Source organism: Halichoeres trimaculatus, unplaced genomic scaffold, assembly GCF_033239565.1.
Source record: "Halichoeres trimaculatus isolate MK-OKI-2021-1 unplaced genomic scaffold, fHalTri1.1 fHalTri1_scaffold_4, whole genome shotgun sequence".
In the NCBI taxonomy this organism is placed as follows: Eukaryota; Metazoa; Chordata; class Actinopteri; order Labriformes; family Labridae; genus Halichoeres; species Halichoeres trimaculatus.
In genome coordinates, this window is record NW_027437182.1 from 17954671 (window position 1) to 17977042 (window position 22372).

A 22372-nucleotide genomic window follows, 5' to 3' on the forward strand; every position below is an offset into this window, starting at 1 on the left:
AAAGGGCTTTATTTGTGTTAAAAGTAACTAGTATAACTAAAGGTTAAAACATGCTTCGAAATAAAAAAAGAAGTTGAAGTCCAGTCAAAAGTACAGAGAGAAATTAGATAGTTGCTTACTGTGCGACTGTTGATGTATAACTTGGCTTATATTTCTATCATATACTATGTAATGCAGTCTAGAGACTTACTAGATGATGAATTCGTAACAAAGTTATAAAATTTAGAAAGATAGGATAACGTGTAACGCATGCGCAGAGCGAACCACAGTATTGTGAACTTGCGGAAAGTAAGGGCTTCCGTTTAAAATCATAGGCTGCCATATTTGTTTGGCTTATCCACGTGCTATATATACGAGCAAGAGGCGAACAACCATCACCATGGAAACGCACCGAGCGGAACAACGTCCCCTAGTACAAGACACACAGTTACACTAAATGTTAGCAGCATTTACGGACGTTAGCTAAACAGTAATCAGTCATTTTAACCTCAGTACGGCTGTTCATTGAGACAAAGCACACCATCCAACCTTATCATGGCTTGCTAAACTGTTAGCCGCAAGCTAACGCAAAAGAACACCAAAGGAGCTACTTCTTGGTGCAGAAAAAGGCCATGGACGCACCCGCCACCATGGCAGTTTCTGTTGAGGAGGTGTCTTCATCGCTTGTAAGGGAATATCTGAGTCGAAAGGTGAGTTAAGTTGAACTGCCGTGGAGAAATGGGCTCTAACTTGGCCCGATGTGTGTGAAGTCCACATTAGAGCTAGTTAGCATTAGCTGGTACAGAAACACATGTTGTGACTTCCTGAGACGTTGAAGTCTGCTTAAATGTATTCGTGTCGCTAAAATCGGCGACTCAGCTCTGAACCACATTCTTTGGAAACAAAACAACTAGAACGACACTTCAAAGAGATTTTGCAGTTTAGGCAAACAAGACTTACATCAGAGATAACGGTGCACAACTTCACTCCGTGTAGGGACTAAGGAGGACTATTGCCTGTATGGATGAGGAGCATCCACGCACAGAAGCCAGCATCAACAACAGGTCCCTCTTAAGGGAGATTCTCAACATGGAGGGCCTCTATAAGAAGAACAAGGTAAACTGGTAAATGCGCATCAGAGGTGGGTGCTGAAAAGCTAGAAATGTGATTTCTCTCTCATTGCAGCTTCAGAATTCCCCCCTGAAGACTTTATTGGAAATAATTGTAAAGTATCACATCAGAAGCCTTAATGATGACATGGTAAGAAGCAATGACCACACACAGCCTTCCCAGGCTGTCCCCCTAGTTGCTGATCCCCCTGCAGCAACACCAGCAGAGATGAATGGCACAAAACCAGAGGAGGTTGCAACAGATTTTACTAGAGGCCAACAATTAAAATCAAGGTACCTTTCATTTTAAACGTTTGATGCTTTGTGTTGTGTTGTTTTGTGTAACTAATGTATGGCTTTACTATCTCATAGGTCTGATACAGAAAACACTTTTCTGTCTGAGTCCATGAATGCATCCTCATTTCCTGAGACAGACGCACTAGCAAGCCACACTTCAACAGGTTCCCAAGCTTATGAATCAGAAGACAGAGAAACCCAACCACTTTTTTCTACCCTCCCAGAGAACGAAGGCATCTGTAGGAAAGACCTGGAAAAAAAGACTTCTGCTGCTGAGAGCACCCAGAGGAGCAGAAATAACCGAATTAGACGCGGTATGATGGCTGGTCCAGTAGCTAGCACACCTCAGGTATCAAACTTCTCTTGCACATCTTAAATATTTTTGACCCATGTTACTTATTGTCATACTCTGTATGAAAAACAAAGTTTTCCTTGTCAGGAATCAAACAAAAAAAGGCAGAATCGAAGACAAGATGTGTCACAGCTGGCCCTTAGAAGAGAAGAAGAAAATAGGCATTCTAGGGCTGGACTTGAAGGGACTGGCCTTTCTATCATTGGCCGAGCTGTCTCCACAGATGGCTTTGAAAAACCGGGACAGGACATTCTGAAGACAAAAAAGTGAATAGTTTCGAGCTGCTAGCAGTAATATGTCTGTGACATTGCCACAGCTTTACTTTGTGAGATTTGTACGTAACAGATTCTTTAATTAACATCTCTTTCTCAGAACAAGGTCTTTGCCCATGACAACTGTAGCTGATTTGGACCTGTCTGAAATGGTTTTAGGTAAGTGATGGAAATAAAAACATGTTGCACTGTTTGTCTACATGTGTTAAAGCTGGCAATGTGCGCTTAAAATTCCAGATGATATTGATGATGATGACAACATGGTAGAGCTATCCAGAGTGGCACTCCAGAGAACCATAACCGAGCACAGCTCTGCTGCCTGTCCGATGAACCAGCACACTGCAACGGTCTGTAGTGCATGTAAAATGTTTCTCAAGAATTGCTGGAAGGATTTTTTCTCTGGCCTTTTATTTTCCCTTTGTTTGTATTTTTGTTTCTCTCCAGGAGTTAAAAGCAGTTCTTCTTGGTTCCAGCCTAAATTGTTTCAGTGTTGAGTGGAAGAGTCAAAGTTTCACATTCTCAGAAGCACACAACCTGAGATATGGAATTGTTCAGAAAAAGGTCTATACACTACCCTGCAAAAATCCATAAAGCCGTCAACCAGATTTTTGTGTGATGTATTTTGCTAATGGTATTTATTTTTCAGGGAGGCCCATGTGGAGTTTTGGCAGCGGTCCAAGCCTTTGTTCTAAAGAAACTGCTGTTTGAAAACATTGAGAGCAGTGACACTGCTCTTCAGTAAGTTGAGAACTTTGGCCTATGTAGTATCAACCTCAGTTGCCCTGCTCTAATCACCTGGACAGTTCTATAGTCATTTACATCAAAGTGTGCTGTGTAACCTCTTTTAGGTTTTACCCTGTACATTGTAGACTTAACTGTATTATTACCCTAGTTGACTTGCTTTTTCACTGGGCTCCCACTTTGTTCTCAGGAGGTTAAGGCCTTCCAGTGCTACTAGAAGAAAGTGTCTTGTTTCAGCTGTGGCTGAAATCCTGTGGAGGGCTGGTGAGGAAAAACAAGCAAAAGTTGCAATGTAATTCAAACATTTATCAGTGGAAATTCATGTGAAAGTCTGGTGTTGGGAGTAAGGCTGTTTGTGTATGCTGTCATCTAATCTACACCACAGCATGTTGGTAAACCAGCTGGTTTGAGTGATGTATTGATTTTAACGGTTCATGTGTTCTTTTACTCAGTTGATACTTTTTATTGTTATAACAGAAATTCTGGAAGAAACCACTTCACGCCGTCGGGACGCTATAGATCTGAAGGAGTCCTAGAAAAGGTATGGAGTTCTAGCTGTGCACACCTGTGGAACTTATAGTGGTTACAGGCGTGTTGACTTTACCGTATTCAGCTATATCACAGGGTGTCCGCCAGGTCTTAAAAAGTATTAAAAGTTGATAAATCATTTGTGGGAAAATTAAAGCCCTTAAAAAGTATTGAAAAGTCTTAATCATGATGTTATGAGGTATTAAATTTGATTGGTATTCAAGCTTTGACTTCAAACGTATCCATGAATATTTATTTTCCTTCTTGCGACTGTTACAAACTAACCTGACACGCCAGACAGACAGCTCCATATATCCACCACAGAAACAGTCCATCTGGTTGGAAAATGCTTTCAGGGTCTGAACCTTCAAAAATAATCACACCCGGTGATTGGACGATCGTTCTGCTCGTCACACTCATCACAGACCAGCGTGAGGATCTAGAAAAAGCTTTAGCATCTCAAAATATTTCTCTTTAGATCATTAGAGTTTCTCAAGCCTCCTGAGAAAATTTCTCAGACTTTTGAAGACCTGGGATCTTGGATTCTTACGATTTAGAGAAAGCTTCCCCTGATCTCAGTTGTTTTGAAAAAAAATTTCTTTGTTAAAATCACCTTTTTACTGGATACAACGCGATGAGATGAGGTATTTATCAATACAGTTAGGTAACGCTGTTGTTTGAGACTTGACAACACGCAAAGTTGTAATTTTGTGAGGCGCGGGCTAAACGTAGCACTAGCAGCCCAACATATCCATAGGCTAATGTGACAAACTCAGTTCATACAGTAGTTCAGTAGCCGTCTGTATGTATTTTCTGCAAGTTAGTCTTAAATAACTGTTACTTGTTTTGGTAATGGGAATGTCAGTTAACCTGCCTTTAGTTTCATTTATACTTTCAAGCTTTATTCCTTCTCAGCTTATCTAATTTATGTTAAAATGCAAACTACAGTCATCAAAGATTGGTTGCTAACAGCAGCTTAAAGTCGCGGTAAGGTCTTAAGACTTTTTGAAAGGTTTTTAAAAAAGTCTTAAAGAGGTGTTGAATTTAACCTCAGGATTTCAGCATATACCCTGTATTAGATCCTTAGTATTTTAATGAGACACTTTTATTGTGTTCAGTGTTTTTTTTTCTTAAATATTATTACATAAGATATTTTTGTTATTATTATTTTTAAAAAAAATGATACCATGCTGTTTTTACAGCAAACCAAGTGTACCATTGTTGTTGCTATCATATCCAAAATAAAATTTTCTCTACTTAAGCTTTGACTTGTGCTACAGTTGGAGTTTTTTCTAACCATCGCCTTTTCTCTTAGATAACGTGCTTCACTGTTGACACCTTAAAGGACCTGCAGTTGCTTCTAGAGCAGCATATAGAGCAGGTGAGGGCATTAGGAAAGTAACTTCCTTAGTTTGATGATGACTGTAAATCGTACAATATTATAATTTTCTAATTCTTTAAACCTTTATATTTCTTTTTTTCTACAGTTTGAGACAGGGCAGCCTGGATGCATACTGCTGACCATTTCTGCTGTCCTTTCACGATCCATTGTCAAGTTTGTCATCCCTTTATTAGATCTGAAACTCACTATTGGCCGAATAGTGCAACATGACCGTTATTGTATTTTTCTATGCTTTTCTTTAGAGTAAGAGAGGATATGGATGTCCCCTCTACGACACTTATTGGAGCCCATGGCTACTGCACTCAGGTAAAACTGTGTTGACTGTATTATCTGTATTTATTTATTTATTTGAAGAAAACTTTCAATAAACAATAGAGTTAAAGATGGTGGCAGCACTATGATGCTATGGTTAGCACCATTATCATGGATGTGACCGAGAGTGCATAACCCTGTGTGTGACCCTAAATGAGATAAACCGTAATCATGGATAGATGGTTTAGGTGTTGATCTTAATGGCACCGGTTTAATGACAATGATAGGCTGTCTAACTTGCAAGAAAATCATTTAATTGCAAAGTTTTGGTGTCAGACCTTCATCAGGCAAACAGTTTTTTCAAAAGGGCAGGACGTCTTCAATTAGAAGTGACGATCCCACCTGTGGCCAATCATCATCATGACGTAACATCTGCATCATGAATGGACTGTGTCAACTTAAAGTTTAATATAATGTTTCTCATGTTACTTGTCTTAAGGACCTTTAATGTCCCCTAAACTGCATATTTTGTGATTGATGTTTCTATTTTTAGCCTTGTTTGTAGGCTTTAACTAGACTTTCATAATGATGACTATCTTAGTCAGGGAGTCAATGTGTGACGCATCTGTCTCCTAAATTAGATGTGCGAAGTACCCTCCTGTTAATGATAATAATAATAAAAATTTTTTTTTTAAAGCTTTCACAGTTAATGTAAAGACAGTATCAAAAAGGTCCCTAAACATCAATGTCTGCTCTGAAAGTGATCGAGCAAATAACATCAAGTCAGATCAAGTCAGAGAAACTTTATTAATTAACACTCACTCTACAAGTAAAGAAAATACAGTGCAATAATGATTCTTTTAACAGGTGTAGAAAATACGAGTAAAAAAATAGTTTGTTATTCCTTAACAAGGTCAGAGGGATAAAGTATTTCCAATTGTTTGGAAAATAGATCCTATCATGGAATCTAGCCCCTAAACCATACCCTCACTGCTGGTAGTGACAACTAAGGAAAAACGAGGATGAACTGAGGGACTTTGCTCGAGCAGAGAAAGAGGGAACAGACTTTGAAGTTTGAAAGCAGCAGCATTATTGGTCAAAAAGGAATCATTGAGGCATAAATCTGGTTGAATGAGCACTTACAGGCTAAATGCTCACAATCAGCTGATCACCAAAGCATGAAAGAGGGAGAGAGATGAGCAATATGAATGAGTCATTCCTCTATTACTGTACATTTCTTACTCATTGTTCTTCAAACATTATGGCTGCTAATATTACTGTTTCTTTTTAATTGTGATCATCAGGAGCTGGTCAATCTGTTGCTCTGTGGCAGAGCTGTTTCTAACGTCTTTGACAACGACATGGAGTTGGACTCTGGCAACAGCAACATAACTCTACTCAAAGGGATCAAAGGCCGCTGTAATGTTGGCCTGCTGTCCTTGTTTGAACATTATAACATCTGTAAGGTGAGTGGCTGGGCTACCTGACCAGATATCATTCTGGTTCAAGTGAAAACCAAACACTTCACGAAGAATCTGTACTGTTATCAACAGGCAGATGTTACCCTTGTAATGCTATTTGGGGAACTACTGTGTTCATTCTTACATACGTATATCCAAATTTTACCTCAGGGAATCACAAGTTTTTGAAGGCAAACACCATAATTTATCCATTTCCTATAAAGAGAGAGAAAAAGAGGGATGGTGAACAGAAATTTTAACAGCTGCCAGAGACGAGAGTAAGTTTTTAACGCCTAAGTTTCTACTTAAATATAAAGAGGGTAAAGAGTGCCACTGTGCCTCCAGTCTCCGCTCATCTTGTAGACGCTATAAATCATACCTGATTTTTACTCTACTTGTAACCATAAACATTTCTTGTGTTAGCTGGCGATCTCTAACATTTAATTGACTCTAAATCAAAGTTCTGTCTACCAGATGTTAAACCAAAGACTCCTCATTTAGCTTTCAAGTGATCTCAAACATTAAATTGACTCTAAATCAAAGTTCCTCGTACCAGATGTTGAAACCAGAGACTCCTCATTTAGCTTTCAAGTGTGAACTGTACTGTTTGTTTTGCTCAGAGGTGTCTTTGTGATGCCTTCTTGTTAAAAAGTCACTGTAAATCTGCTATAAAGGATCTTAGTCACTTGGCTTATACTGCTCATGCTACTTCATGTCTGTGTTAAGATGCCACAGGAGTTCGTTTAAGCAACACTCCTGACGTCTTTCCCTCTGTAAAACTGAGTGATTGCACATAATTTCTGTGCCCTGCTGGGTCTCTTGTTCTTAATGCTTTTTGTTGTTTTCACTATAAATTTGTCACTTCCTGGATGCTTCCCTGCTTTTGGTCTCTTTTGTCAAACAGTTTGAATTTATACATTATTACCTCAGTGTAACCTAATGTCATCTGTGTGAATGAGTCAACATTGTAGATTTTACGTCATCTTATGTCATAGAGTAGCTGTTGTAAACTCATTATCTCATATAGACCCACAGAATTTCCTTCCGATCTCAGTGAATCACTCCCCATGTTCAGCCTCTACAGGGCCAGTCTCTGTATGCTGTCCTTCAGATGTCTACATTTTTTTTCTCAGTGTGTTTGCATTTGAGCGAAGCTTTTGGTTCAGTATCAGATTTGCCTGTGGTGTTTCAGACAAGATTTTGTTTAAATCAGATTAAGCGTTTTTTTTCCCTGTTGCATTGTCGCTTTTACTGACGTCCACAGGAAGTTCACTTGACTGCATGTTTTCTGGCCTTTCTAAGATCGTATTATTTTTGTTAATATTTTTTATAATATTTCTGCCGCAGTGGGCACAGAAGCACCAACACTGAAGTCTTACTACTGGTGTAGTTTTAGCAATTTATAGGTGGTATTGTGTATTCTGCGGGTGTTTAATGAACATAGAGATAGCAACTGAAAAAAAAAACACTTTTTGAACTTTATCACATCTCCTGTTATGCAGTGTCTGAATTCTTCAAATGAAATCTTGTTGATACATTTACTATAAAAATGGCAATGAATGATTGATTGATGTATACTTAGGTGCAAGAGTCAAGAAATACAATAACCAAGTTTTGTTTTTAGTCCCAGTTTTTAGTACCAGGAGCCTGAAATTGCAAAATTGTCCTCCCTGTAAATTATCCTAAAGCAAGTGTATCGTTAAAAAAAGGCAGAGTCCCTTTTGCAGTTTGACTCAGGCCCTTTGTATGCATATGTTTCATCTTTTCTGTCCGCCCAAAGTATGAGCTTTCAAATCGATGGCAAATCTGACCAAAAATAATAACATCTTAATACAAAAAACGTGACAATGTTCAATACATATTAGAATCTTTTAAAATATATCAAAATAATGATGGTTGTTGAATTTAATCTGTTGCTTTTAGTTTCAGAGTCCGGATTTCAACTCATCTTCTTGGCTGTGCTGATTTTTACTTTCTTCCACTTAAGGTTGGAGCTAACATGAAGACTCCCCATTTCCCCATCTGGGTGGTTTGCAGTGAAAGCCACTTCAGTGTGCTGTTTGGTCTCCAGAGGGAGCTGTTGACCTATCAGGACCAAGGTCTGGAGTTTGACCTCTACTATTATGATGGCCTGGCCAATCAAGACGAAGAGATCAGGCTCACTGTGTGTATGTAACATCTTTTTACCGTCATCTCAGTTCTCATCACCTTTTCTTCTCAGTTATTCTTATTAAAGCTCTTATTATTGCTGCATCAAAGTCAGAGACCACTCAGAAAAAAAGATTTTCCTCTCACAAATATACCTGACCCAGGGAAAGAAAATGATCTTTTTTTTTTTCAGCCATGAATAAAATGATCCAGAGCAGCCAAGATGATGGCACTGACCTTATACCACCACTGGAGCTCTGTATTCGGACAAGGTAAGGATGTTTTGCCCAATAATCCACAGACACTTGTCTAAAGTCACTAAAATGATGCAGATCTTGATGATAACAAACCAAAATGTGTTTTCAAGGAGTGTTCAACAACAGCTTTTGAGTTGTTAAAAATGATGGAGTTTGTACCTGGCTCAGCTGAAACTGACTTAAACTTTCTGTTGCTGCTTTATTTCAGGTGGAAAGATGCATCAGTCAACTGGAACGACACAGAGCCTATTCTTTGATTGTTCACATGGATAATTGGTTTTAAATGGTTAAATCATGACAGTAGATAGTATATACTCAAACAGCACCATTATAAACATTAAAGTGTCAACCATCAGTGCTTTGTCCATAAAGTGATGTTTATAAGAAAAATACCTTTTTTTTATCTATAGGTAATTTCTTATGGCTAATATTACTGAAACTGATGCTATATTTGTGAAAGGTAGAAAATACACCACAGTGGCCTTGAACTTGTGCATATTGAAATAAAATATCAATATCCATATTTTACCTAAAATGTTTATTTAAATTGTGATTTTATACAAATGTGTTGTAACCAGTCTATGCATTTCAGCACTGAAAAATGTACACACTTATAACAATAGATTCTGTTTAACTGTTCTCTATAGGCCATAGTTATAGTCATGATGAGCTGTATGAAAATAAAATGGAATTAAAGCAGAGTGCATCAAACAGAGTGAATACTGTTAATTATTGCTTTGGTGAAATTCTACTTTTGACTGGCTTCACTTATGGAATGGAAAATGAAAACGGCAAGCTGTAATAGAGTATTTTCTGCCCAAGGCTTTGCAAAATTAAAAAAACAAAACAAAAAAAAAACAAGCACATCCACAAATGAGTTACCAAGCATGGAAATAAACAAATGCAGCTTGAATAAACAGTCTTTCTTTCTAAACTGACACCACCAATTACTAGAGGCATGGTCGATGTGTTGCAGCTTGTGTGAGTTAAAAAGCTGTTTTTGTTTAAGAAAGTCTATTAGTTTTCTTTCATAAAATCATTATTAATCCAACAGCTCATTGTTTTCAATAGACAGACAAACTCAAAGCTAATTTTAAATTAACTTGTAACTATGTCGCATGTCAGGTTAATAAAAAAAGCAATCAAGCTCAAAGATGCCAAGCAGTTAATCAATGTGTTTGGTATTAGCCATGCCAGCGTCAGAGAGCACACAGTGTGGGGCATGCAGAGGGGGTGGCAGGGAGACCTCTGCCAACACCTCCAGCGCACAGGATCAAAGACTCACTGCTGGCACAAAGACAGAGCTGCAGCAACTCATTTCCCATCAAACTGTCTCATTCAACATAGACTTTAGTCCATTACAAATCTTTTAAGTTCAACATCAGGCTCAAAACATATCCAAGTCTGCTCAATGATACGCAACAAAAGAGAAACACTGCTTTATTCTGTTGGATCTGTAAAAGACAATCACTCTCCATACTTTGGATGTTGTTGCAACAGAAGTACTGAAGAGGAACTCTGTATGACAATGATAACAAATAGAAATGCACCTTATTGACATTGTTAAGAGGCAAACATCAAAAACTTAAATTCCTAATTGAGGCTGTTTTATTTAAATACATATTATTGGTGACTCATAAAGATTTGTGCACACAACAAGACATAAGAAGAGCCATGAATTAATCATGAGACATGAAGAGAATCATCGAGCTCTTTACAACATGTTTACAGCCATCAAGGCTACTGCAGTCCCTATAAATAAGGTGGTTTTCTTGTATGGGGCCTTAGGGTCCAAGAAATTGGATTAAAGTGTTCACTTTTGCTATTATATTTTTTTCTGCGGATATGGGGGGAGTTTGATATACGTCACAGGAGCCATGTTTAGGTTTTTGGGTTATATGCTACTCATGATTTTTCCCTGAATAGTTAGGGCTTGAATCATTCTGGTCAGTGCCAAAGGGCGAATAAAATAAAATAGATATATTCTGTTATAGACAGAAAAAGGGACACATTATTCACTCAATGAGCTGGCATAACCCCCGAGTTGAAGAAGATTTTACTAATGGTTCAAATCACAACTGATAGTTGGTGTTTCTCAAAGAGATAACTGTGCATTGGAGGCAACTAACTCATGGTTAAAACACTGAGAGTCTTTTCTGTGGTGCAGCAGAGTGCAGCCTGACAGGAAGGACTTGTCCCGGCTTTGGTCTCTATTTACTATTTATCGCAACAACATTTCTCGAAGGTATCAGGAAGGATTTGGTGCTTGTGTGTAATTGTGTTAGAGCCCTCCCACATGCTGTCCCCAGTGCATCTTCTGTCTCCTCTCCTAATCTGTGCTGTTTGTCTCCAGATAAGTGATATCCTCCTCAGATCAGGATCCGGTATCCCCCGCCCTGCCCACCCGGAGGGAAAGGGATCCCCAGTGCATCCCCAAGAGGTGCAAGCTTTATTTTTAGCGGCCTAATCCTTTTATAGCTGGGGTAGAAAACATCACTCTTTTCCATTAATTGTCCGAAGTAATCATGTTATAATTTACCAGAGAGGAAGTGCTTAGTTTTGCCAATCTTTGGAAGCATTAATTTCTTTTTGGACTCTTCTGCTCGTGATGAAGCTGTGATTTATGACAGAGTGGCATTCATCCATTCCATGGCCACACAGAACAGGTTATGAAGTTGGAAACATGTTGCACCGATTGAGAAAACACTGACTTGAAATAAACTTGTCTTGATTTAAACACATCCAAGATAAACAGTCTCACCTCCAGTTCACAACCTTTTGAACATCTAGCTTCTGTGTATGACTCTTTTATGATCCCACAACAGGACAAACTTTGTTGAATAATGCATGATCCATCGTAATAAAACTCTTCCTGCTTAGTCCAAAGAGACATGCTGGCGTGAGAACTGAGCTGTTGTAATCTTTGGCTTAGCGTTTGTTTTCTTCAGAACTCTGTCTATCAGCATCCCTATGTGTGCCTGGCTCAATATTTATTTCACAACCCCAATAAAAACAGCAGACAATCACTGTAACTCCTCCCCAGGCGCATATCGCACTACAAGATGATACACCATGACAGGAAGGAGAATGTTTGATCCTGTTTATTTCGTTAGGAATTTACAGCACTGAGTTACTGTAAGGCTGGGTAATTTAAACCTCCAGCAGAAATACACAACGATTAATAAAAGTTTAGTCTAAAGGCAGCTCCGATGGCTTTGTCTTATATTAAAGTTATTCTTAGGGAATTACAGCTCTGCTTGTTTAAATCTCTTCATGTTCTCATACATAAAGTTTACTGTTTTCCATAAACAAAACCATAAAGGCAAATAAGCAGACTTCTTAAAGAAAATACATTCTTCTTTTGTCGAAGTCAAACTGGACATGAGTGCACGTCCGCTGTGTGTCAGATTTTGTTAACTGTACTCCAAAACTTGGTCCCAGCTCCAGGGCTGTAATGCCAGGCACACTTCGTTAATTGGATTACACGGGTCGGGAACCAGTTTGTGTCCTAAACTGCATTTGTCAACTTGCAATTTTCTAAGCCTTCTGATAGGCAAATGCTTGCTTTTCACGAATTGATTAAATAAGGATTATCCAGTCATATCGGGATATTGCCCCAGAATTCAATTATCTTTCCAGGGAACTAAAAAACAGCCATGCACATGGAGATACTAGGGGAGTTTGCTAAGCTTTTTGCTACTCCAATATGTAGTGTATTTGGCTCAGCTGGGCTTGAATTGCACAACATCTTTTGAACCCAAGAGTTCAAGACACCAATCATGATTCGTAGCGCAATTGCCAAAGACGCAAACAAGAAAACATTCCAAAGATCATGCAATGAGCTTCACATACTGCAGGGATTTCAGTTTTAGTAACACATTTCAAAAGTATTCAGTGTGGTTCTGGTAATAGTATCAGTTTTGGTTCAGTGTTTGTTTTTCACAAAAGTGTCCAGACTTGACCTCAAAGACCTTCATTTTTTAACAACACATAGTTACCTCTCCTGAGCTTCTTTTCCATTCACACACGGGCCCTAAAGGTCTGATCCAAACCTCAATCCTTTTTTTCTTGTCCTCTTTTACTTTGTCTCCAATGACAGAAAAACATGTTGTGCTTCAATATTCTTTATTGTTCAGTTCTGCAGTGCATCATCACCACTGTAGTCCTTCCATTTGAACTCATTTTCAGCAATCACTCAAGTGCCAAACAAAATCTAATGAAGACAACGACAGAACATGACAAATCATTCAGACCCATAATGGGAGGGGAATTCCTATAGAAGGAGAAAAAATAATAATAAAAAAGCTTTTCTCTCAGTTAGATACAACTTTAATAACCAAAATAATCTGATTTTGAATGATAGTGAAATCATTATATACATAACTTTTCAATAAATAGGCATTTTTAATATTAAATTAATATTTTCATACAAATATATGGTACATACAGATACACTGAAATAAAAAAAAAACACTGAACAACAAACCAACAATTTCTATTGGCATTTTTAGGAATGACAAGAAATAATAAAAATACCATGAACACAACAATATTCATATGACTGCTGTGGATTTGAAGGCACTTCCTGATCCCTCTTTCATTTTTGGGACCTGAAATGAAATAAAAACAATTTATTGGAGTTTAACTTATTCTGCCTGAAGGGTTTACAAAGCTTTATTTCAAATTACAGATTCTTCCACACAGTATTGGCAAAGACACATCTTGACATCTGAGTCTTTTCTACGAGGAAGCTGTGTTGTCAGCCTCTAAAGAGGGTCATTACTGACTTGCCATCGCTGGTGTTCCTCAATCGTTATGACTAAGCTCATTCATAAATGACCAGGAATTATGAATCACTTAATTACCCCTCAAAAAGCTCTCGGGTTGTGATATACCTTTGGCCCATTTCTCAGAACTGTGCTGACAGGATCTTATCTGATTCACTTGAGAAACTGAATACCTGAGAATATGCCAGCCGCCTCAGTTTGCTCATCAGCAGAAGTCCTATACCACGAAAAAATCAAATGAACTGAAATGGCTACTTGTGGAGTTGAACTCCTCTGCAGCCATCACTCACTACATCAGCCTAATTGCATCATTCATGGCGAGCACGTATTGAAATAGACAACGATGAACTCATCAGACCTGCTGTCATCCAAGATCACATTCACAAAGAGATGACTTTGTTCAAAATTAAAGTACTGACAGTCTCAGTCACCTCATGTCGTAAGAATGGCTACTTTTGTACGTCTGAGGTAAGCTTAGCATAAAGAGTGATTTCAGACTAATAGACATTCCTAACGCAGTTAATGCTGATGTAAATCTCACTTCCTGTTGAGCTAAATCAATGACACCAGGACAGTGAAAGTTTCACAAGTCTATGAGCAACAGTTTGGACAATCAAATCTCTTAAAGCCAGCTCATAGGGCATATTTCCACGGACAACCAGTGGAAGAGGACCAGCAGTACACAAGGGAGCATGCTGGGTAGACAGTATTGTACAAAAAATGTTCCAGAAACAAAGTAATGAATTAAAACATTATTTTCTTTCTCACTTATGGAGCTTTATTTTGTTTTGGTAAAAATGTGTTGGTCATAACATTTCAGATTATCTGCATCCATTCAGCTCCAAATGTAAAATGTAGTGGTTTTTACCTTAAATTTTCTCTAAACTATTTGACATCTTGACCTGAATAATTGGGTAAATTTACTATATTTACATGGTTACCAGGTTGTTCTGAGCTCTGACATCATACTCAGGCAGATAAGTGGAAACTGAGTAGGTACATTGTACTGTTGTGTCTAAGGTAGTGAGTTTTAGGCCATGTCCACATGTAGCTGGGTATCTAGTAAATGGCATATGTTTTTATATGTTTAGCCTGTCATCCACACAAAAAATTCTGATTGGCTGGCACAGGTTTCACGTCCAAAAAACACTGCCAAATATGGGCTTGGCATGCTTCGAGCCACACTTATCAGCAGGTTTTCCCGGTCTATGTGAATGAAAGTATTATTAAAAACAAATGATGGGAGATATTTATTTTTGAAACTGCCCGGCTACGTGTGTACAAGGCCTTAAACACACTCATTGATCAGCAACAGATTGAAAATTTCTGGACTGACATCATATCATTATCTATTGGCTACGGTCAGAGCTATCATCTGACAACAGGCAGCCTTGGTTTGATTCTGACCTTTGGCCCTTTGCAGCCTATAGTTCCCCATTTTTTCTCCTGCTCTTAGATTCCCACATCAACTACTGTCATTTTCTCTTAGTGGAGGTATAAAGGTATCCAAATAAACTTTAAAAAAATAATTTGAATTATTATCCATTCAAAGGACAGAGAAAAGGAAATTTTTTACTGTTTGTTTGGACACTGGCTCTAGCAGCTTGCATCTATTCTAGTCTTTTGATGTTCTTGAATCAGGATGAGGTGAACCACTGTTTCTATAATCCACAAATACAAGTCCTAGGTTTGCTTAACAAAAACAGTTGGATGCTTTGAAATGAATCCCTGGTAGTAATTAAACAGATTTGTGTGCTTTGCTGACCAGCCAAACCCAGTCAACAAAATAAAACGTGTAGTTCAGATTAAAAGCTTGAGACCATCTATTTGACAGTTAAATGCATCAACATATCCCACAAAATCTTTAAATATGCAAATACTGAACAGATGCACAGCATGTATGTTTCTGGTTAAATGAGCTTTAGTTATATCCAGTATCATCCTATCAGGCATGTTGTAACAAATATAAACACAAGCAGGAAATGTGTTTCCCTTCAAGCTAATGAGTACTAATTGAAAATTTTAAAACAAAAGCATTAGTCTTCGGTGACTTTTTCATGTCTTAGGTGTCAACGGGGATTCAAAGTAATTGCCTAAGGACACACCTTGAGAATAGAAAAACACTTACATGCATTTTCTAGGATTGCATGCAGAGTGGACTCAATGCTAATCGTGTTAGCAATCTTGCACATCTTTTGTAATCTGGAAAGGAAAGAAAAACAGTGGAGAAGCACGTGAATGTGTGTAACAGCCTAAGCCTGCAGATGAAAATGTATTTTTGAAGAACAGCAATTCCAACCAATAGTTGTTACCAATAGTAACAAATTCTGCCCAAAATTATAAAAAAGTCTTGTGTCTAAAATAACTGAAATAAAATTTCAAATTGAGAAAGAAGAAATTGTTGACATCACTGAAATATATATTATGAACAGTACTGACACAAAACCTCATTTCTGACTATGCTTCTTGGTCATAGCCACTTTGCCTGCAAAGCTACAATCAGTTTTGTTTTCTTAAACCATCTTAAGTAAAATAAACATAAGCCATAAATGTTTCAGTCTTGTGTTATCTGAATCCAAGAGATAAATGAAGCTGTCTGTCTTATGTCTCTTCTGTCCTACATGAATCAAGCTCTGGTTGAGGGTAAACTTTCTACTGTATATGACATCAGTTGTGTGCTTTTAGCCTGGTTTCATGCTCACTTGATTCCATCAATGATGTAAAAGACAGCACGAACAGACTCAGGCCACAACAAAAGGAGAGTCCTGCTAACCAGATATTTATCTGCAGCTGGGAAGCATTGTCTGGTATCACTTTCTGACGCCTTCTTGACGTCATCTTACTAATTCCCAAATGTGAACTTCCCAGAGGGGTCTTCTGCTGCGCAAATTCAGTTTGCATTTCGATTCATATCTTTTTAAAAATTTAAAATACTGGGTTAGCTAAGTTATCAGATAAGAATACACAACTCTTTGGCAGAACTACTTTTTAATCAAAGAAATATACAACCCCCTTAGAGTCAATATCCCTCCACTGAGTCTATACACAACACGACAGCACAGAACCACTGATCCAAACATCATCTTGTTTTAGATCCATATCAGGTTCCAAGAAACAACTGTTACTGTCTTCCAGATTCTACGTTGGTTTCTGACAAAGTGGTATATTCCACTCTTATTTTAGGAGGCTATGATATGAGATAAAAAAATAGTCCATAAAGAGAGCAGCAAGGGTGGAAAGAAATGAAGTGATTTTTGAGCCCCCCGCTCACCATCTAACAGTAATCTAATGCAAAAAAAGAAAACATCAAAAAAAAGTTTTGGCCAGAGGTCATATGTTGCTATTTTTTGACTTTCACCAGAAGCCATGAGAAAATAGCATGCATTGTTTTTAAATGACAGCTGATGTGTTTAGAGATTGACACACTGATAAATCAGCTGGCATTAGAAAATTTGGGGGATGGAGCCATTTTCAGTGTTACTAATGGCATGTCGAGTCATATTTTTCAGGACAAATCCCAGTCAGCTGTTGCAGTAGTGGTTATTTGTGCAGGGAAAGAAGGAGCAAGTGGTGTCTGTTTTTCTCTGTCAGCTGAGCTGGTGATGGAGCATACAGAAACAAGATCAAGCACTAAAGATGAAGAACCATCAATAACCTGCAAATTTATGGAAACATGCATTGCTGTAAAATCACCAAGGACAGATTATGACGTCTTTGCAACTGCATATTCAAAACATTTTATTGTTTTTCTTCGAATGATTTTATGAATTTAACCAATGATTCCAAGTTCAAATGTGGAAATAATCCTGATTATCTTGCATTGCACACAGGAGATCTGCTTTGCTGGGACTGAACAGGATGGCTTGATTAATTTTGATTAAGCCAAACTGTTATTTTGAGAAAACATTTTCTAAACCCAGGAGCTAAGCACTTAAATCTTGTGGTCCAGTGAGAGCAGCTCTCAGGGGCAGGGGCCCAGATTCAATTACTGACCCCAGCCTTTGCCCTATGTCTGACCCTTGTCCTCTAAATACCTATGTCAAAAAGTATAAAAATACATTAAAGAAATTGAATACAATTTTCTTGGTTCTGATTGCTTTGTGCCCTTTGAGTCCAATTGAAATATTCACCATGTCGACACATAAACAACTGTTTCTCATGCTTACAAATCACTCACAGTAGGATGCTGATTGAAAACAGAGGGGCAAAAGAAGAACTTTGTGAGTGTGCAAATCATTTAAACTAGTGATGATTAAGGATGTCACCACAGACCTTGAACAATGGCATACGTACATGCTGGTGTTGAACAATCCCTTGTGTTGTGGTAAAGTCTATGAAAGTGTGTTCTGCACTCCGACGAGAACTTGACTGGTCCTGCTTGATGGAAAAGGTGGGATCAGGTAAGGAGAAAAGGATTTCAATTGCTTCATTATTTTACTTGTATACATTTAGCTAAAAGAAATGCCTAAACACCGAATATGTATCACAAAGTGAAAGTGAGCAGCACATGGTCCAGGAGTCAGGGTTCAGCAGAACTTAACACAGGGAACACATGGGGTCTTGAACTGTAATCACTTCTGAGGTTTTTTTTTTAACAAACATTTAAAGTTACAGATTTTCACACCAATAATGAAGTCCACTCATAGGTCCTGAGACAAATAATCAGCTTAACCTTTCACTGCCTTCAACTTAATTCTGTCAGCTTCAGACCATGTGCTGTTTCCCTGCAGCCTGGCCCTACAGCTTAGCCAGCAACACCCTTCTGACCCACAGCAACGCATATGTTCAGAAAGCTCTTTGGACTTTAGGCATACAGTATGCAGGATTAAAAGAATGGAAATAATTTTCTCAGAGGGAGAGATTTCAGAATTGGGCAACAACACTTTCTAAAGATATTTATTGGGTAAAACATGAATACTTTTAAGTTGGTTTTTTTCAGCTTCTATTAGGTTTTTGATGGAATGTTTCTTACCTGTGAAATGCTGAATGAATTTGCCTTTCATGTCTACATCTCTAGGAACAATTTCTGAAAAACAAAAGCACTGTTAGCTTGTAATTCAACAACAACATTAGGTTTATAAATCATACATGCAGACAAGTTAGACACATAATTAACTGTCACTGGCAAAACACTGGTTTCCCACAACAGCTCAACAATATTTGCTTTCTGCACGTATGCATGTTATGTAATCATGATTCTAAACGCAGCTTTTAAATAAGCTGAATTCCTAGGGAATCTTGTTTTATCTGTAGTACAGCTTGTGTTGTATTTCTGGGATGAATCTTTTCATGTGCACTTTTCCACATAGTTTTAGAGACATCTATGAAATTCATTCAACCCCTCCACTCCCCACACTCATCTATGTAGGTGTCTGATAACACTCTAGCCATGCTAACAAGCTAAAGAGATTACTGTATTTGAGCTTAATGCTCATCAGAATGAATCCATGCTACTAGTTACTAAGCTAACATCACACTAATCTAGAGATCCAAGAATCTGCTAGGGCTGAAACAAGCCCTTCCTTTCATGCTGGTTGATAATTGATTGTCTGTTTTTCCCCTATTTTCTCTATTTTACATTAGTATCAAATGCATAGGAGCAGCTTCTGTCATTTGGTCACATGTAGAGGGCACAAATGACTGCCTAGGTTACACAAATTCAGCTGATGTGATTGAGTAATAGAGGACTTGTGTATAGCAGTTTAATGGGTGCTAACAAAAGAATATGGACAAGTATGAATGAATGAATAAATAAATAAATAAATAAATAAATAAATAAATAAATAATAATAATAATAATAAAATATAATAATAGTAATTATTATTATTATTATAATTATTATTATTATTATTATTATTATTATTATAAGTCTGTGCCACCTATGGAAGTAGCCTACTACATTCTAGTAGTAAATACATCTGCTCCCGCAAATCATGCCCTCTGGTAACACAGCCATGGTATTTCAGAAACACAAAAAAATACAACACTCATACGTTAACAGGCCTATAGATGTTTCTCTCCCCCTCGTCGTTTCAAAAATGTATCCTTGCGTGACCATGGATCTTTGGTAGTGTCACACGCACCAGTTGCTAATATGCTGCTTTTAATAACCTCAGAAGATACATTCCACCCGGTCAGTGATCTGAGAAAAAAGGTACTTTTCCAATTGCATAAGCCCAGACTTCAAGCTTTGCAAGGCCTGCGTAACCTCTCAAAGACATGATCTAATTGATAGAGAAGTTGACAAGTACCATTTGGATTGTCTAAAGAGGAACAGACACAGACACTCCAAAGCTGTTCTCACACATGCAATCTGAATAAACGTGATGTTACTACACAGCATCTTTACAAGAAAAAAAAAAAGGATTTTATTGGTAATATGGCTTGGGCAGAACTTTTTAGAGCCCTTTAGAGTTGAACTTATCAAATGTCTGTTAAAGATATGATCAGAGTCAGTGTCACTGTAACTCATTAGTAACTTCTGCTGTGACATAACATTTTTGTTGAAAACAATAAAATCTTGCTTCAAAGAAAATATTCTGTTTGAGTGGGAATAATATTGGACACGTCTCCTGAGAAAACAGTGTGTTTCCGAGTTTATAAGGTAACCATAATTCATTTTGAAAATTCCATGACACTGAATGAGTCATTCACAAATTTTGCAGCAAGTTCCTCCAAAATAAATTTGCAGTATCTTTCAACATCTATGTTCATCATTCATTTACATGTTGAACAAGGGAGTGAAACTTTAAGTCCAAAAAGTAGAGAAAGCATGTCTCTAAAGAATCCACTCCACATTGGGTTTAACATTTGATGAAATCAGGTCTGGACACTGTACCTTGTCTTTCAAGTTTGCATGAATCAACATCCTAGTGTTCTTTACTACAGTTCTTTGACAAGACACAGACACCTAGTTCCATACAGCCAAACTAAATAAAGCTCATAAATAAGGTACACAGCTCATACCAGACTGATGACAGCTGTCCCACCCTGAGAAATGAGGATTATGCTTTCATGATCAGGACCTAAAAATAAATCTTATCAGCTTACCTACAGTTCTACTGTTATCCACCCTAGGAACATAGAAAGGCTTTTCCCGGGAGGAGAACTTCATGTCTTGGGCTGAAGTGAAGAGTCCACTGCTACAGCGTCTGGAGACACCTTTGTCCCGGTACTGGCTGTCTCTGATAACCTGCAAGATTAGATCCAACAGGGTCCTTCTTTCTTTCTGCTTCACATCCTTGCTGTTCATGCACTGGCCCGAGGTGATAAGTAGAAAGAAAATAGACAACAGTGTGTGCCATTTCCTCTCCACCTGCATGACTTCACTGTCTGAAAACAGAATAAAGTAAGTTTGGTTACACATGTTTCTCCAAATCATGGGATTTTAACAACCCAAAGAAAGCTGCTCATTTTACACTAATTGGTATGCAGAACTTGCAATCTGAGATCAATCACACTCATAAAACACCCCCCTACACACACATTTTTTCTTGTCACAATGCATTGCCTCAAAGAGCAGAATCAGTTGCCAAAAATAATGTGAGTCATTCACTTTACGCTGCGGCACAGTTTCCTCAAGTTTAATGTAAGGATAAAAATACAGTCAAATCAACTTTACACTTACCAGTGTAGGAGTTAAATGAGCTTAAGTCCTGGTGTGAACAGTTTTCTTTGGCAAATTCTTTCAGGCGTTGTCTGTGGTCCCGAGAGGAGAGAGAGAGAAAGAGCGAGAGAGAGAGCACAGCCAGCAGATCGTGCTCACCACCGTCTTTCTTCAAATAATGCGTCCCTATTTATACGAGGAGCCACCTTCTTGAAGGTACAATCGATTCCGAGTGGGTGGCAAAGCACTGTTGACATCTTTGGCGCATTTCTTCCAGTGGCATTCGCTCACTTTGGCATGCGCCCCGCCTTTACGCACCCAAACATCATAACTTGTAGGTTAACAGAATGATTTAAATCTCCCCAAAAAATCCTTATCGTAACGAGTAATGTTCTAGCATTCAAAAAAGTGTCCCAATGGTACTTCTGCAGATAAAATAAACGCCCGGGACCGTGGCGCGGTAGTGCGCAAGAAAGATGTTTTCCAAATGGATCAACTTGTTGGATGTTGGTCAAAGAGAAGTGGAGAATCTGTGGCCTGTAAGCTTCTAGCTGACCTGTCAGCGTGGCGATGTGTTTGTTCACCGATGTTGAAGTCTTGTGACCGCCTAAGCGCTGCAGAGAATGCGCCTCTAGGAGCAGCCATCCGGCAGCTTTCCGCCCTTTTTGGGTAGACCTCCATAACTGTAATAAGCTTGAAGAAAAACAGACAAGCCTATGAAATTCAAGAGTACATTTCAAAAGATGTTTTAAGAGGCAAAACAAATAAAGAAAAAATAATAAGGGAACTACTGGCAATGATATTTCAGTTTACATTCCACCCCTAAGTAGAACCAAACCCTTGTTTGTAGATAAAATGATAATAATAATAATAATGATACAAAAATTAAAAAGATATCCTGCAGATGAGATGTTTTCTGCTCTTCTACTATTTGTATTTATTGCGCGTCATCTCTATTCAGTTAAACAGAAATGAGAACAGGTGACTAAAACAGCTGTTGTAGACCAGTGCTGCACTTTGCATGCATCCCATTAGGCTAAATAGTATTTTTAGACCATATGCTTTGTCATTTTTTTGTATGTTGTGGCATTGATACACTTTTTAATATCCCTTTAAAAAAGAAAAACAATCAATCTCAAGCTATTTTTGCGATAATAATAGTTAATGTTATCATTATTTGA

General features: G+C 38.0%; 2 protein-coding genes across 3 annotated transcripts; one reads left to right on the forward strand and one right to left on the reverse strand.

Annotated features, from left to right (window-relative positions):
- Positions 1-305: 305 nt before the first annotated feature.
- Positions 306-9641, forward strand: mindy4 (MINDY lysine 48 deubiquitinase 4). The gene is made up of 18 exons (XM_074668107.1): positions 306-689; positions 976-1095; positions 1165-1382; positions 1461-1734; positions 1825-2003; positions 2110-2168; positions 2247-2356; positions 2454-2570; positions 2656-2747; positions 2941-3042; positions 3228-3291; positions 4594-4659; positions 4766-4833; positions 4923-4986; positions 6237-6398; positions 8380-8560; positions 8734-8812; positions 9006-9641. Exons 1-18 carry the CDS (start codon positions 612-614, stop codon positions 9052-9054), a joined length of 2082 nt encoding a protein of 693 aa, XP_074524208.1. The 5' UTR covers positions 306-611; the 3' UTR covers positions 9055-9641.
- Positions 9642-13327: 3686 nt separating this feature from the next.
- Positions 13328-21703, reverse strand: alkal1 (ALK and LTK ligand 1). 2 transcript variants are annotated; one of them, XM_074668925.1, is made up of 6 exons: positions 21213-21703; positions 20636-20917; positions 18557-18610; positions 17878-17958; positions 15713-15786; positions 13328-13407 (listed from the first exon to the last, which is right to left on the reverse strand). In XM_074668925.1, exons 2-5 carry the CDS (start codon positions 20904-20906, stop codon positions 15722-15724), a joined length of 471 nt encoding a protein of 156 aa, XP_074525026.1. In that variant the 5' UTR covers positions 20907-20917; positions 21213-21703; the 3' UTR covers positions 13328-13407; positions 15713-15721. The 2 variants fall into 2 exon arrangements, with proteins under 2 accessions (XP_074525026.1, XP_074525025.1); XM_074668924.1 differs by having other exon boundaries at positions 17878-17961.
- Positions 21704-22372: the final 669 nt, after the last annotated feature.